Here is a 14,783-nt window from a genome sequence, read left to right as displayed (position 1 = left end):
CATTCTCCTCACAGGACACAGTGCTCCATCAAAGGTGTGGTACCCTATCGCTTTTGTTTCACTGTTGTTGAACCTGGTGGTGCTGGCTGGACTGGGAGCCCTGGGCTTAATGTGTAAGTATTCACTTTCCTCTGAGGCTGTCCCTTACTCTTCTTAGGCATATTGCAAATGAAGCCAAATCCTGAGACATATCCACATAAAACTTCCAGATAAAGAGGTTTCGTTTCTGTATGACCATGTAACACTAGTCATTCTTTTTGGGCTATTTTAATATCAGATTCCTTCAGTGCCACCAATGCTGAAGAGAGCAATGTAAAGCCTATGTTTCTAAAAGTTATAAAATTAACGCAACAAAAACCTAACTAATTTATACCCTGAGAGTTCTCATGAGGAGAACATATATTAGAAATAAATTCTTCATTTTCATGACATTTTTGAAGTATCTCTTCTCAAGACTGGATGACATTGGGAAACCCTTATTCCCTTTCCCTTCCCTCCTACAAGAGTGGGTACAAAGCCATTCTGAGGAAATAGAGGATGATTATGGCAATAATTGTTTTGTTGTGTCCATTCTTTGTGATTGTTTCTCATTTAATTCTCATAAAACTTAAAGATTCTATTAGGATTAAGGGCTGGCAAGTAAACTAATATCAGTCTTGTAGAAAAGATGGGTTTTGTTTAATAATCCACAAAATGGAGGTGTTATGTTTTTTGAATCTTCTGATAATCTTAGATACATGATTTCTGTTTTCTGAAATTCTTATTTTTTTTTAATTCTGAGGCTAGTGTTTACTAATTCTATATCCATAAAATATGGTTATTTCTGTCCAAGAAACTCAAAGTTACAACACGTAGCCTCATCAATGTATTCTGGTGACTCCTGGTCTCAAAAATGTGGTTTGCATTTTTAAAAACTAACTATTGAATTACAGTCTTTTATTTTGAAATCTCTGCATCACATAGACACTTTTTGTTCTGTCTTTTTAAACTTATTTGGGCATTTCCTTGTATAAGAACTAGTACTCTCTTGAGTAACATCAAACATTATTATTTCAAATAAATGTTAATCTTAAAAGTATGTAAAGTTGATACTCTTATGTAACTATCATTTTGAATGTTCTTTCTAGTAAATTTTTAAATAACTGCTGTGTTAGTAGTATAATTTATTGGAAGGTTCTATGTGAAAGTTATTAATCTCCTGATATGAATTATAGATTACTACAAGCTCATTTTTAACAGCAAGACAGTTTACGATGTACAACTGAATGTAACAGAACACGTGGGAACAACCGCATTACCTACAGATATGCCTACAACTGTCTCAGGTGAGCACATCATTTTAACATGTTCGAATACACACTGAAGTGTTGAATAACTTTACTTCCAAGTACTTTTAAGAGTTAAAACAGAAGGAAAATAAAAGAGAAAGATCTTTCTGTTTCAGAGTTATCAGTAACATAGTTTTCCCCAATTTTCTCTCTTCTTTTTCATTGTGTTCAAAGTCCTGAAATATTTACAAAATTAAAGAAAAACCATAAAAATATAGTAAACATGTATAGATTCTTCTATTAAATAAACATTTTCGTATTTCTGTACTTAGTTTCTTTATATGTTTAATTATTTTTTTTTCAAATAAATGTCTTCTCTCTCCTTTGACTAGGTTTTCTTAAATTCCTTCTTTCTTTCTTTAGCACTGACATTTAAACATTTTAATGGAGTTTAGCTGTGATGGTGTTTAGCGGGGTATATGGAAGATAAATATTCTGTATTCTCATATGCCTGAAATAAGTCTTTAACTTGGCTAGCTATTAATTTCGTGGCTAAAAATTCATTTCTTAGAAAATATTGAGGGAGTTACTTCATTGTCTCTGGAAAACAATGTTGTTGATAAATCTGTCCCCAGTATAATTTTCATTTTATAAAAATAACCCAACTTTAGCTGCTGGGGTCCTGACATTTTGGGTTTTTCTTGGGTATGAGTGTTTCGGAAGAACTAATGCTGACGCTCCAATACTTTGACCACCTGATGCGAAGAGCTGACTCATTGGAAAAGATTCTTTTGCTGGGAAAGATTGGTGGCAAAAGGAGGAAAGGGCTGCAGAGGACAAGGTGGTTAGATAAAATCACTAACTCAGTGGACATGAATTTGAACAAACTCCAGGAGATAGTGAAGGACAAGGGAGCCTGGTGTGCTGCAGTCTTCTCAATCTGAAAGTTTAGGGCTTTCAAATTTAGGGAATATATGTGCTATTCCTTATAGTTTATTTTTCACTTCACTTCATTTCCTCTGTTCTTTCCATGACTTGTCTCTTTCAGATGTTCAGATTTACAGATTGTCATCTTTCCTTTGTATTTTCTGTTTATTTTAACAGATTCTGGAAGATTTCTTAAATTTTACTTTTTAATCTATTGATTATTTTTTCACTATCATATTTTTGAGTGGTTCTTAAGAGTTTTATTTTTGTAGCATCCTATTCTTACTTTATATATATATGATCTTTTGGAGACATGAGTAAATTGATTAGAGATATATTTTAAAATATCAGTCTGTTTTTTAGAAGTCATTTTGAGGAGGAAGGCAGTTTTTTCTTTTCTTTTTCTTTAATCATGAGAATTCTCTTTTATGTGCTGCTGCTGCTGCTGCTAAGTCACTTCAGTCATGTCCAACTCTGTGTGACCCCATAGACGGCAGCCCACCAGGCTCCCCTGTCCCTGGGATTCTCCAGGCAAGAACACTGGAGTGGGTTGCCATTTCCTTCTCCAATGCATGAAAGTGAAAAGTGAAAGCGAAGGTGCTCAGTCTTGTCTGACTCCTAGCAACTCCATGGACTGCAGCCCACCAGATTCCTCAGTCCATGGGATTTTCCAGGCAAGAGTACTGGAGTAGGGTGCCATTGCCTTCTCCTTTCATGTGCTGGTGCTCCTATATACCCTAGGATTTTTGCTTCTCTCTTGGTACTCAAGAAAGGAAGTGATGGCTAGTGTGGATTGCCTCTATTGTTATTTTAAAGAGGATAAAAAATAAAGAAGATAGCTTTTCCATTAGATCTCTCTGGAAGTGAGAACTCTATCTGAATACTCTTTTTTGGCCCTCTATATTATTACTTAAAATTTTTATTGTAGTATAATTGCTTTACAATGTTTTTTAGTTTCTGCTGTACAACAAAGCGAGTCAGCTGTATTTATACATATATTTTAAGGGTGGAAGACCAGGGGGGGAGTGATGAACAGGCAACTTTCCTGTTCAAATTAAGTTGGATATAAAGTATGGTGTCAACAATGATAGTAGAAACCAAGGCCTTGCCAGATAGCTCATTCAATATTTTTAGAGATGAACTATATCCTTTCCTCTCCTGAAAATTGTATAAATGTCACTGATTTTCTTCCTTCTTCTCTTAACTTCTTATGTTCTTTCATCAAAAATATGCACTGTGCACCATATGTCAAGCACCTGGGTAAACTAGAGAATATAAATTTTTTTGGTATAACAGTTCCAACAATTTCTCATCTTGAGTGTGACAGGAGAAGCAGACAAGTAAACAGAAAAATTATAATTCAGTGTAATAAGTGTTCGTAAACATGAACACACAGGGCAAGAAACCACATAGTTGGAGGAAACTGTTCAGACTGAATCAGTTGAGATCAGTTCAGTCGCTCAGTCGTGTCCAGCTCTTTGCGACCCCATGAATCGCAGCACGCCAGGCCTCCCTGTCCATCACAAACTCCCGGAGTTTACTCAAACTCATGCCCATCGAGCGGTGGTGCCATCCAGCCATCTCATCCTCTGTCGTCCCCTTCTCCTCCTGCCCCCAATCCCTCCCAGCATCAGGGTCTTTTCCAATGAGTCAACTCTTCGCATGAGGTGGCCAAAGTATTGGAGTTTCAGCTTCAGCATCAGTCCTACCAATGAACACCCAGGACTGATCTCCTTTAGGATGGACTGGTTGGATCTCCTTGCAGTCCAAGAGACTCTCAGGTGTCTTCTCCAACACCACAGTTCAAAAGCTTCAATTCTTTGGTGCTCAGCTTTCTTCACAGTCCAACTCGCACATCCATACATGACCACAGGAAAAACCATAGCTTTGACTAGACGGACCTTTGTTGGCAAAGTAATGTCTCTGCTTTTTAAAATACTATCTAGGTTGGTCATAACTTTCCTTCCAAGGAGTAAGCGTCTTTTAATTTCGTGGCTGCAATCACCATCTGCAGTGATTTTGGAGCCCCCAAAAATAAAGTCTGACACTGTTTCCACTGTTTCCCCATCTATTTCCCATGAAGTGATGGGACCAGATGCCATGATCTTAGTTTTCTGAATGTTGAGCTTTAAGCCAACTTTTTCACTCTCCTCTTTCACATTCATCAGGAGACTTCTTAGTTCCTCTTCACTTTCTGCCGTAAGGTTCGTGTCATCAGCATATCTGAGGTTATTGATATTTCTCCCAGCACTCTTGATTCCAGCTTCTGCTTCTTCCAGCCCAACATTTCTCATGATGTACTCTTCATATAAGTTAAATAAGCAGAGTGACAATATATAGCCTTGACGTACTCTTTTTCCTATTTGGAAATAGTCTGTTTTTCCATGTCCAGTTCTAACTGTTGCTTCCTGACCTGCATACAGGTTTCTAAAGAGGCAGGTCAGGTGGTCTGGTATTCCCATCTCTTTCAGAATTTTCCACAGTTTATTGTGATCCACACAGTCAAAGGCTTTGGCATAGTCAATAAAGCAGAAATAGATGTTTTTCTGCAACTTGCTTGCTTTTTTGATGATCCAGCAGATGTTGGCATTTTGATCTCTGGTTCCACTGCATTTTCTAAAACCACCGTGAACATCTGGAAGTTAACAGTTCATGTATTGCTGAAGCCTGGCTTGGAGAAGTTTGAGGATTACTTTACTAGGGTGTGAGATGAGTGCAGTCGTGTTGTAGTTTGACCATTCTTTGGGATTGCCTTTCTTTGGGATTGGAATGAAAACTGACCTTTCCCAGTCCTGTGGCCACTGCTGAGTTTTCCAAATTTGCTGGCATATTGAGTGCAGAACTTTCACAGCATCATCTTTCAGGATTTGAAACAGCTCAACTGGAATTCCATCACCTCCACTGGCTTTGTTCGTAATGATGCTTTCTAAGGCCCACTTGACTTCACATTCCAGGATGTCTGGCTCTAGGTGAGCGATCACACCACCGTGATTATCTGGGTCGTGAAAATCTTTTTGGTACAGTTTTTCTGTGTATTCTTGCCACCTTTTCTTAGTATCTTCTGTTTCTGTTAGGCCCATACCATTTCTGTCCTTTATTGAGCCCATCTTTGCATGAAATGTTCCCTTGGTATCTCTAATTTTCTTGAAGAGATCTCTAGTCTTTCCCATTCTGTTGTTTTCCTCTATTTCTTTGCATTGATCACTGAGGAAGGCTTTCTTATCTCTCCTGGCTATTCTTTGGAACTCTGCATTCAGATGCTTGTATCTTTCCTTTTCTCCTTTGCTTTTCATTTCTCTTCTTTTCACAGCTATTTGTAAGTCCTCCTCAGACAACTATTTTGCCTTTTTGCATTTCTTTTCCATAGGGATGGTCTTGATCCATGTCTCTTATAAAATGTCATGAACCTCGGTCCATTGTTAATCAGGCACTCTGTCTATCAGATCTAGTCCCTTAAATCTATTTCTCACTTCCACTGTATAGTCATAAGGGATTTGATTTAGGTCATACATGAATGGTCTAGTGGTTTTCCCTATTTTCTTCAATTTCAGTCTTTGGCAATAAGGAGTTCACTAGTTGAGCCACAGTCAGCTCCTGGTCTTGTTTTTGCTGACTGTATTGAGCTTCTCCATCTTTGGCTGCCAAGAATATAATCAATCCGATTTCAGTGTTGACCATATGGTGATGTCCATGTGTAGAGTCTTCTCTTGTGTTGTAGGAAGAGGGTGTTTACTATGACCAGTGTGTTCTCTTGGCAGAACTCCATTAGCCTTTGCCCTGCTTCATTCCGTACTCCAAGGCCAAATTTGCCTGTTACTCCAGGTGTTTCTTGACTTCCTATTTTTGCATTCCAGTCCCCTATAATGAAAAGGACATCTTTTTTGGGTGTTAGTTCTACAAGGTCTTGTAGGTCTTCATAGAACTATTGAACTTCAGCTTCTTCAGTGTTACTGGTTGGGGCATAGGCTTGGATTACTGTGATACTGAATGGTTTGCCTTGGAAACAAACAGAGATCATTCTGTCATTTTTGAGATTGCATCCAAGTATGGCATTTTGGACTCTTTTGTTGACCATGATGGCTACTCCATTTCTTCTAAGGGATTTCTGCCCACAGTAGTAGATATAATGGTCATCTGAGTTAAATTCACCCATTCCAGTCCATTTTAGTTCGCAGATTCCCGGAATGTTGACATTCACTCTTGCCATCTCCTGTTTGACCACTTCCAATTTGCCTTGATTCATAGACCTAACATTCCAGGCTCCTATGCAATATTGCTCTTTACAGCATCGGACCTTGCTTCTATCACCAGTCACATCCACAACTGGGTATAGTTTTTGCTTTGGCTCCATCCCTTCATTCTTTCTGGAGTTATTTCTCCACTGATCTCCAGTAACATATTGGGCACCTACCGACCTGGGGATTTCCTCTTTCAGTATCCTATCACTTTGCCTTTTCATACTGTTCATGGGGTTCTCAGACTGAATAGGGTACAATATTTAATGCAGGGATTGGATGCATGTTTTTATAAAAGTAATGAGATAGCAAGGTATTCTCAAGAAAAATTCAGGATTTTCAAGATAAATGGATGACAGGAAACTAAGTGGACTAAGAGATAAAACTGGAGTGCCATGAGGATTCCTATAAATAATGGGAAGAAGTTGTATTTCAACCTGAAATCTATTTGAATCATTTAGAGAAGAGTCTTGTAGAAATATCACTGAAAACATTGAGGTGGTAAACAGCAGAATAGATATGGACTAAGGTCTTGCTTTTTTATTATTATTATTATTATTTTTTTGCAGCAAACAAAACATTCTGAAGTTTTCTCTGAGTGCTTTGAATAATCCCTTCATTGTTTTTTCCCTCTATAGCTATGATTTTTCTTCAATCTTCAGATTGTTCCAGATCCAAATCTTGTTTCATCTCGGGCTGTGTTCTTTTCCTTCTCTCATATTTTAAGCAATCATTTCTTTCAAAATATAACTCTTGTTAATCATTTCAATGCATAATGCAAATGTTTAGAATGTTCTGATGTATATGCTAATTTGTACTATATCTGTGCATACCTGTCACGCATATGTATGTATGTATCATATCTTTATAGACCTTCCTCATTCAGACCCACGACTTCACTTATGTCCAGAGATATGGATACAGCATGAAAGTAACTGCTATAACTTTTCTATCAAAATAATTTGTAATATGTGCAACAGCGACTGTGAGAAGAATCACTCCTTCCTGATGAATACGGATGATGGGGAAAATGGGAATAGAACTAAGGTTTGTGCTATGATTTATGGTGTGTCTGCAGCTATTTCTTGGTATTATTAAAGTATAGGTAAGGAGAATTTGGGTAAGAACATTAATCCTTGGCTGTTCCTGGTAAATGGCTTTCATGCCCTTCACTTTTGCTTTCTCCATCTGAGTGGAGACATTGAAAAATTCCTATATCACAGGTTCAGAAAGCAAGGATCGACAGTGATTAGAGTTGTTGGTTCATATGGTAAGCTATGGAAGTCTATTTCTTTGTTATTTCTTGTTCCCCATGATCTCTGGTTTTGTTTTTTTGTTTGTTTGTTTGTTTTGTTTTGTTTTTTATATAGAGTCAGGAAGGAGAGGGCAATTATTTATTTCCAATTGTGAGGTATATTTTAAATAATCACTGATGCAGATTAAATTACAGGATTCTTTTCCTCCTTAGAATTATTGTCCACTGATAAAAAGTCATCCTCCGGACTATAAACCACTTGGTACAATCATGTAAATTATCTATCTTATCCTCACATATTACAACCCTACTTGATCTTACTTAAGTTAAAATACAGAAAAATCAGATCAAGATATACTCATGATTATTTTGCTGTTATTGTTTTTCTTAATATTTGACTGTAGCAAAAATACCAAACTCCCAACTGTAGAATGCCCAAACTCCTCCTATCCAGAACAATCTACTTGTTCAATTTCTTATAATACACAGCAAGCATCAATCCAAAAGATTTTGTCCTCGGCATTAACCTGAATGTGGTTAAATGTCTCAGTGACCTTTGCCCTTCCTGGTTTTACTACCTGGATTATTATTTTATCTCTTTTGAACTTGATTAATCCAACTCAGGTTTCCAGTGTGTGGCTCATTATAGGCATATAGTAAATAGTTTTGGTCACTACTTTTAATGCATTATTTAGCCTTTTTGAGGTTTTTCTCTGTTAACTGCATTGTTCTTGAAACTCTTTCTTTGTTAGTTCTCATGGCATCATGCCTTCTAGCTGATGTTTTACTTGACCTCCAAACAGGCTCTATATATTATTCCTAAATTTAAGATTCAAAAACTGAAATTCATAGAGGATAAACAAATTTCTTAAGGTCACATGAGCAATAAGAAGCAGAAGGTAAGCTCAAATCCTAGTCTGCTTATCTCCAAAGACCGAAGTATGTCTAAAAATAATTAGTTGACAATTTAAAGATGACTTTGACAAGAGTATTTTTCATGTAATAGGTAATTTGGGTGAAATATTGATAACATTTCACACAAGTACTTCTTAAGTGTTTACTAAGGTCTGCAATGTGGGCTGAATGCTGGTAATATGAGTGATATTGTAATAAAGCTTATAAACTAAGGTGGATTAAATAATAAATAAAAAATTATGCAAATGACTATCTAACTGCAATTATGAAGGTGCATTTATGAAAAATGAAAAGTATAGCTTTCAAATTGGAAGAAAAGAAGAATAGATGTGTGCCATTAATGGCTTCCTTACTGAGTGATTTTGAGGTCTTTTCAGAAATTACCTTATCTGACTGCTACTTACTTCTTGTCAGAGATCATTCTTCTGAGCTGGTTCTTCCTCAAAGAAGGAAGTTTCAAAGTTTTGGGCTTCCAGAGACTTTCACTATTAGGGTTACCTTGGTTATACCCCTTTCATTCAATTAAAAAAATTTTAATTGTGGTAAAATATGCATAATATTTGGAGAAGAATGGTAACCCACTCCAGTATTCTTTCCTGGGACATCCTGTGGACAGAGGCTCCTGGAGGGCTACAGTCCATGGAGCCACAAAGAATTGGACACAACTTAGCAACTACACAGCAATAAACAACAAATCTCCTGGCTTAACCGATTTTGAGTGTACAGCACATTCCCAATGCTGTGCACCAATCTCTGGAACCCTTTTCATGTTGCAAAACTGAAACACTGTACTCACTAAACAACTCCTCAATTTCTCCTTTCTTTGCCTCCTGCCAAGCCTGATTCCACTCTTTATTTCTGTGAATTTGACTAGGGTAATAGTCAATAAAAGAATTTTGCATTTAATTTTACATTTAAATGAATCATATAATATTTGTGTTTTTCTGTGACTGGCCTATTTCACTCAGCATAATGTCCTCAAGGCTTAACCATGTTGTAGTACGTGTCAGACCTCAAAGAGGATAGTTAGAGACCACTTGAAATCTGAATGAGGAAGAAGCATGAAAACAAAGCTTAAACTCCAGATTTTCTCTTAAGGATCTTAGAGGTTAATGCAAGACAAAATACCTTTTATATCTCAAGAGAAAATTCATGATGCCAGGAAAAGTTTTAAAGACATTATGACTTAGATCAGCAAAGGGCCCAGTGAGGAGCGAAAAATTAAAGGAGTAGGATAGACTACTGTTGAGTGAAAATTGTATAAATCTTAATTATGTTGAATTGATTCATGGTACTTTTCAGGTCTACTATATCCTTCTATTTTTCTATATATTCATTCTATTAATTTTTGAGAGTTTGATATTGAAACTCCAACTGAAAATCTTAATTTATCTACTTAAAAAATAATTGTATTTTTTTAATTTCCAAAAATGTTCAGGATTCTTTTTTTAAATTAATTTGTTTTAGTTGGAGAATAATTACTTGACAATATTTTGATGTTTTTTGCCATATATCAATATGAACCACAGGTATACACGTGTCCCCCTCATCTTGAACCCTGCTCCCTCCTCCCTCCCCACCCTATCCCTCTGGGTTGTCCCAGAACACTGGCTTTGGGTGCCCTGCTTCATGCACCAAACTGACACTGGATATCTGTTTTACATATGATAATGTACATTTTTTTAAAAAAGTAATAATTGTAATATATAGTGGAACTAAGGGCTTCCCTGGTAGCTCAGTTGGTAAAGAATCTGCCTGCCAATGCAGCAGATGCAAGAGACATGGGTTCTCTCCTTGGATGGCGAAGATCCCCTGAAGGAGGAAATGGCAACCCACTCCAGTATTCTTGTCTGGGAAATCCCACGGACGGAGGAGCCTGGAGGGTTGCAGTCCATGAGCTTGTAAAGGGTCCAACACAATTGAGTGCACACACATAGTGGAGCTATATGTAACTTTGTTCTATATTTTCCAAGTCTCATGTGAATGTGTTATCATACATCCATAACTTAAAAAGAGAGAGAGAAGAAAAGAGTACATAAAGACAGGTAAGTTGGAAAAAAAAATTGGGAGGTCTCATGGGAAAGGTGAGTGTTGAATGAATGTGAACCTATTCCATGGTGAATACAGAAAATTAGAACCTCTGCAGATGTCTACATAGTGGGTTACCTGATGACTTGTTTTTACCTATCACCTGCTAACTGTTAAGAGTGTAGTAATGGTGTTAAATAGGACACTTGAGAAGAATAGAGAAGGTCTTCAAATCCCACTGAGGGTAAGGGGACAATGAACAAAGGAGCAGTGACGTGAATGTTGAATGGAATTTTGATGACATGAACTTGTTTCTGTTGCACTTGAATTAGCTTCCAGCCATTCAAAGTAATTGATGTTTCCTTTGTTTATAGATGTTCATTAGATGTCATCCATCATATATCTTCCAGACGATTCTGAATTTTGTTCCCAACAACACAAATGAGACAGCAAGGAATGTTTCAGATATTTCCAATTTGACTTGTGAGTTAACCTGTTTCTTCCTTTTTTTGTCATTAATAAAGGAATATCTGGTGTGCTAATTTTGTTGATGTTTCTCTGACAGTCACTGTCCATACATGGTAAAAAATGTATGAAGGGAAGGAAAGACATCCTGGAAGCTTTCCCCTATAACTTAGGCAATTCTATTTTTGCAAAAAAAAAAAAAAAATCTGTTCTATACAGAAATTACTTGAAATTGAGAACACTAGGGGAAGAAATTCAGAAGCTTTGCTATACTTCCCTGCCCTTATTTCACAGGACTGCTTCATGCTTTCCTAGGACACTAAGGAATGGAGACAAGGTATAAGAACAAAGTCAAATCAGGGTCAAGGATATTATCCAGTGCAATAAAAAGTAAATTATCTCCTTGGAGCCAAGAAATTCTTCTTTGTTTCTATTACTTTACATTGCTAAAGTAAATAATATGAGCTTATGAGCTTATATACTTTACTAAAAGAAGATTATGACAATATTTTAAGTGAGCTATAATCCAGATGACTATATGATTTATTGGTCATATGATTGATTTATTGATCATATGATTTTGAGAGTGAAATGAAGCACTATTGATAATTAACACCAATTGTACCAGGCATAAATCAATAGTGTCCTGGGAAAGCCAAGGTTACTCAATGACCTCTTGGGTAAAGTTGGTAACACACATATATCCCCTTTTTTTGGATTCCCTTCCCCTTTAGTTCTTCACAGAGCACTGAGTAGAGTTCCCAGGGCTATATAGTAGGTTCTTATTAATTATCTATTTTATATATAGTATTGGGATTGAATAATCAATCCCAGTATCCAAACACAGGAGAAATTAACACATCATTGTAAACCAATTATGCTATACTAAGTCGCTTCAGTTGTATCTGACTCTACGATGTTATGGACTGTGGCCCACCAGGCTCCTCAGTCCGTGGGATTCTCCAGGCAAGAATACTGGAGTGGGTTGCCATTCCCTTCTCCAGGGGATCTTTCCGACCCAGGGATCAAACCCACGTCTCTTGTATCTTCTGCATTGGCAAGAGGGTTCTTTACCACTGATTCCACCTGGGAAACCCTGTGGAGCAATTACACTTCAATAAAAAATAATTTAAAAAATTCTAACAACAGATGATAATAAAAAATAAAAAGTGGTGATAGATAGACCAGAGGTAGTTTTGAGTCCAAGAAAGTTGAAGGCACTAGAGAATTCAAACAATAGTATAAAGAATCACCAGAGCTACTGTCACTTTCTTCTCTCTTAACTAAAAAGAATAAGTTTTGGAAGTCAGAGTTTATGTTTATGAGGTAATTGTTTTTCAAGATAAAGCACAAGACTCATTTTTATTTATCTTTTTGTTCCAGGTTTCGTACCTCCATAAGTATTTCAAGTGCCAAAACAGTGAAGCATGTGGTATTCAATGGAAATTTAATAATTGGAAAATCTAGTGACTCTAGTAGTTATTGTACCTGTGAAAACAAAGTAGATGTACCAAATTCTCAATCTTATGTAAATGCAAGCACTTATAGTAGTTTAGGATATAGAAATGACTGTGTAAGCTGAAACTATGCAAAAACAATCTCAGACACAAATGGGGTAAATTTGATTGGCTTGTGACCTTTAAAACTTTTTGTAAAAACATTAAAACCTTGTCTTCAGTTGATTATAATTATACAGAAAAAGTTTTTAAAAGTAAAATTGATATTATCTGGTCCAAATTTAATTTGAAATATTAGAAACATTGAGAATTAAAGTGGTTTATTTTGTTTATCAAGAGTGATATAAACAGGGGTACAACTTCTTGCAATACACCTTATTACACAGATGGAGCGTCTTTTCTATACTGAAGAAATTGTTACACTCCTTTCTAAGTTGGGATAACTTATTGTTTTATCCTTTCTGTGCTCAAAGACATGAAATATTGCTAACAGTTCCTTTAATTGTGAAGTTTCTTTTTTTTTTTTTTTTGCTGACATCACTTCCTTTAGACAACATCAGCATCATTTTCTTCATTGCAACTACTTTTGTCAATCAACTTTCTTCACCAAGTTCCTCTGACTGCATATTGAGACTTTCTAAAATGATGGTAGAGTCAATATTCCCACAGTGAGTGATTTCTTTCATAACTGTATTTGGATTATTATTTGTACAATGTGGTAAAAGTTCCTGTCATGCTATAAACATGTTATTCACTCTTTCTGACAGGATATTTGAGTATTTTCAACTAGATGCTTTATGTCAGATTTCTAAAACTCAACTAGAGAGGTTTTTATTGCATTATGATTGCATTATCAATAGCCTGTCCAAATGCCCATCAAACATAAAAGATCTTAAAAGACGAGATAATTCCTTGACCCCTTGACTGGATTAATGATGCTGCATTTAATGATAAACAGCAAATTTTCACAAGTTCACTCAAGCCCCTAAGAGAATTAGCATGACCTACAGCATTATCTGAGTATAAGTGCTTTAAAAACTAAATTATTTTGCTGACAGTATCTCAACAACATGGAAACAAGGAAAAAAAGGAACGGTGTGCATTACTATCTATATCTGAACTGAATAAGAGATTCTCAGTGACCAACCCTGGAGAAATTTTTTTTAAAAAGTGACAAGATTGACCATAATGAGTATCTGTTATTTACACAGCAGCAAAGTTTGTACTTCATGTGATTACTCAGAGTTAATACCCTCTGGTAAACGAAAACTGAATCCTGTAGGTGGGATGCTGATGTTTAGGTGAATCATAATCTTTGAAATTTGCACTTGTGAGAATCCTGTAAAATAATTTCTGATAGCTTTCAAAGTTCAAATAATAAATTAAAACAAACATCTGAGGTGTGCTCCATTTTATGATAATATCATTCTTTTTCTCCAGATTCCTACATATATTTATCAACAGGAAATCTGTGAAGGATTCTCAAGACAACAAAGCTGATACTTAAGTAATATGTGATCTAGCACTAATCCTCTCTTTTATGTTAAAATATCCTTGGTGGTGGTCATTTAGTCACTAAGTTGTGTTTGACTCTTTTGACCCCACGGACTATATAGCCTGACAGGCTCCTCTGTTCATGGGATTCTCAGGCAAGAATACTGGAGTGGGTTGCCATTTCCTTCTCAAGAGGATCATCCCGATCCACAGTTCGAAACAGGATCTCCTGCATTACAGGCAGAATCTTTACCGACTTAGGTACAAGGGATGCCCTAGACTAAAATATCCTTAGTCATTCATTAAAGCTAAGAAGTAATCAGGCCAAAACAGGAGAAAACAGGAACTCAGAGAACTAATTTTATCATTATGCCCATTTTTTCTGAGAAGATGTTTGCATTTTCACACAAATTTGTACTTTTATTTAGACAGATCCTGAGTCCTGGAGGTCTTCCTTGATGGTTCAGTCAGTAAAGAGTCTGCCTGCAACCTGGGAGACCCAAGTTGAATTCCTGAGTTGGGAAGATCCCCTGGAGGAGGAATTGGCAACCCACTCCAGTTTTCTTGCCTGGAGAATTCCATCGACAGAGGAGCCTAGTGGGCTACAGTCCATGGGGTCGCAGAGAGTCGGACATGACTGAGAGACTAACACTACACTGGGTCTTGGAGAAATGGAAGTTAGAACAAAGTCATCTCCACACTATAAGCTCAGTTCAGTTCAGTCTCTCAGTCGTGTCTC

At 36.6% G+C, this 14,783-nt stretch overlaps 1 protein-coding gene across 3 annotated transcripts in view; it reads left to right on the top strand.

Annotated features, from left to right (window-relative positions):
* Positions 1-14,118, top strand: part of LOC122680524 — a 35,001-nt gene extending 20,883 nt beyond the window's left edge. For all 3 annotated transcript variants that reach the window (XM_043882009.1, XM_043882007.1, XM_043882008.1), the window contains exons 5-9: positions 15-113; positions 1,215-1,325; positions 7,302-7,477; positions 11,003-11,111; positions 12,477-14,118. In XM_043882009.1, coding sequence (XP_043737944.1) covers positions 15-113; positions 1,215-1,325; positions 7,302-7,477; positions 11,003-11,111; positions 12,477-12,493 — 512 coding nt within the window. In that variant the 3' untranslated portion in view covers positions 12,494-14,118. The remainder of the gene's footprint in view (positions 1-14; positions 114-1,214; positions 1,326-7,301; positions 7,478-11,002; positions 11,112-12,476) is intronic.
* The last annotated feature ends 665 nt before the right edge of the window (positions 14,119-14,783 follow it).

This window comes from Cervus elaphus, chromosome 22, assembly GCF_910594005.1.
Source record: "Cervus elaphus chromosome 22, mCerEla1.1, whole genome shotgun sequence".
Lineage (NCBI taxonomy): Eukaryota > Metazoa > Chordata > Mammalia > Artiodactyla > Cervidae > Cervus > Cervus elaphus.
The sequence above is the reverse complement of the archived record's forward strand: the minus strand, read 5'-3'. Positions and strand labels throughout refer to the sequence as shown.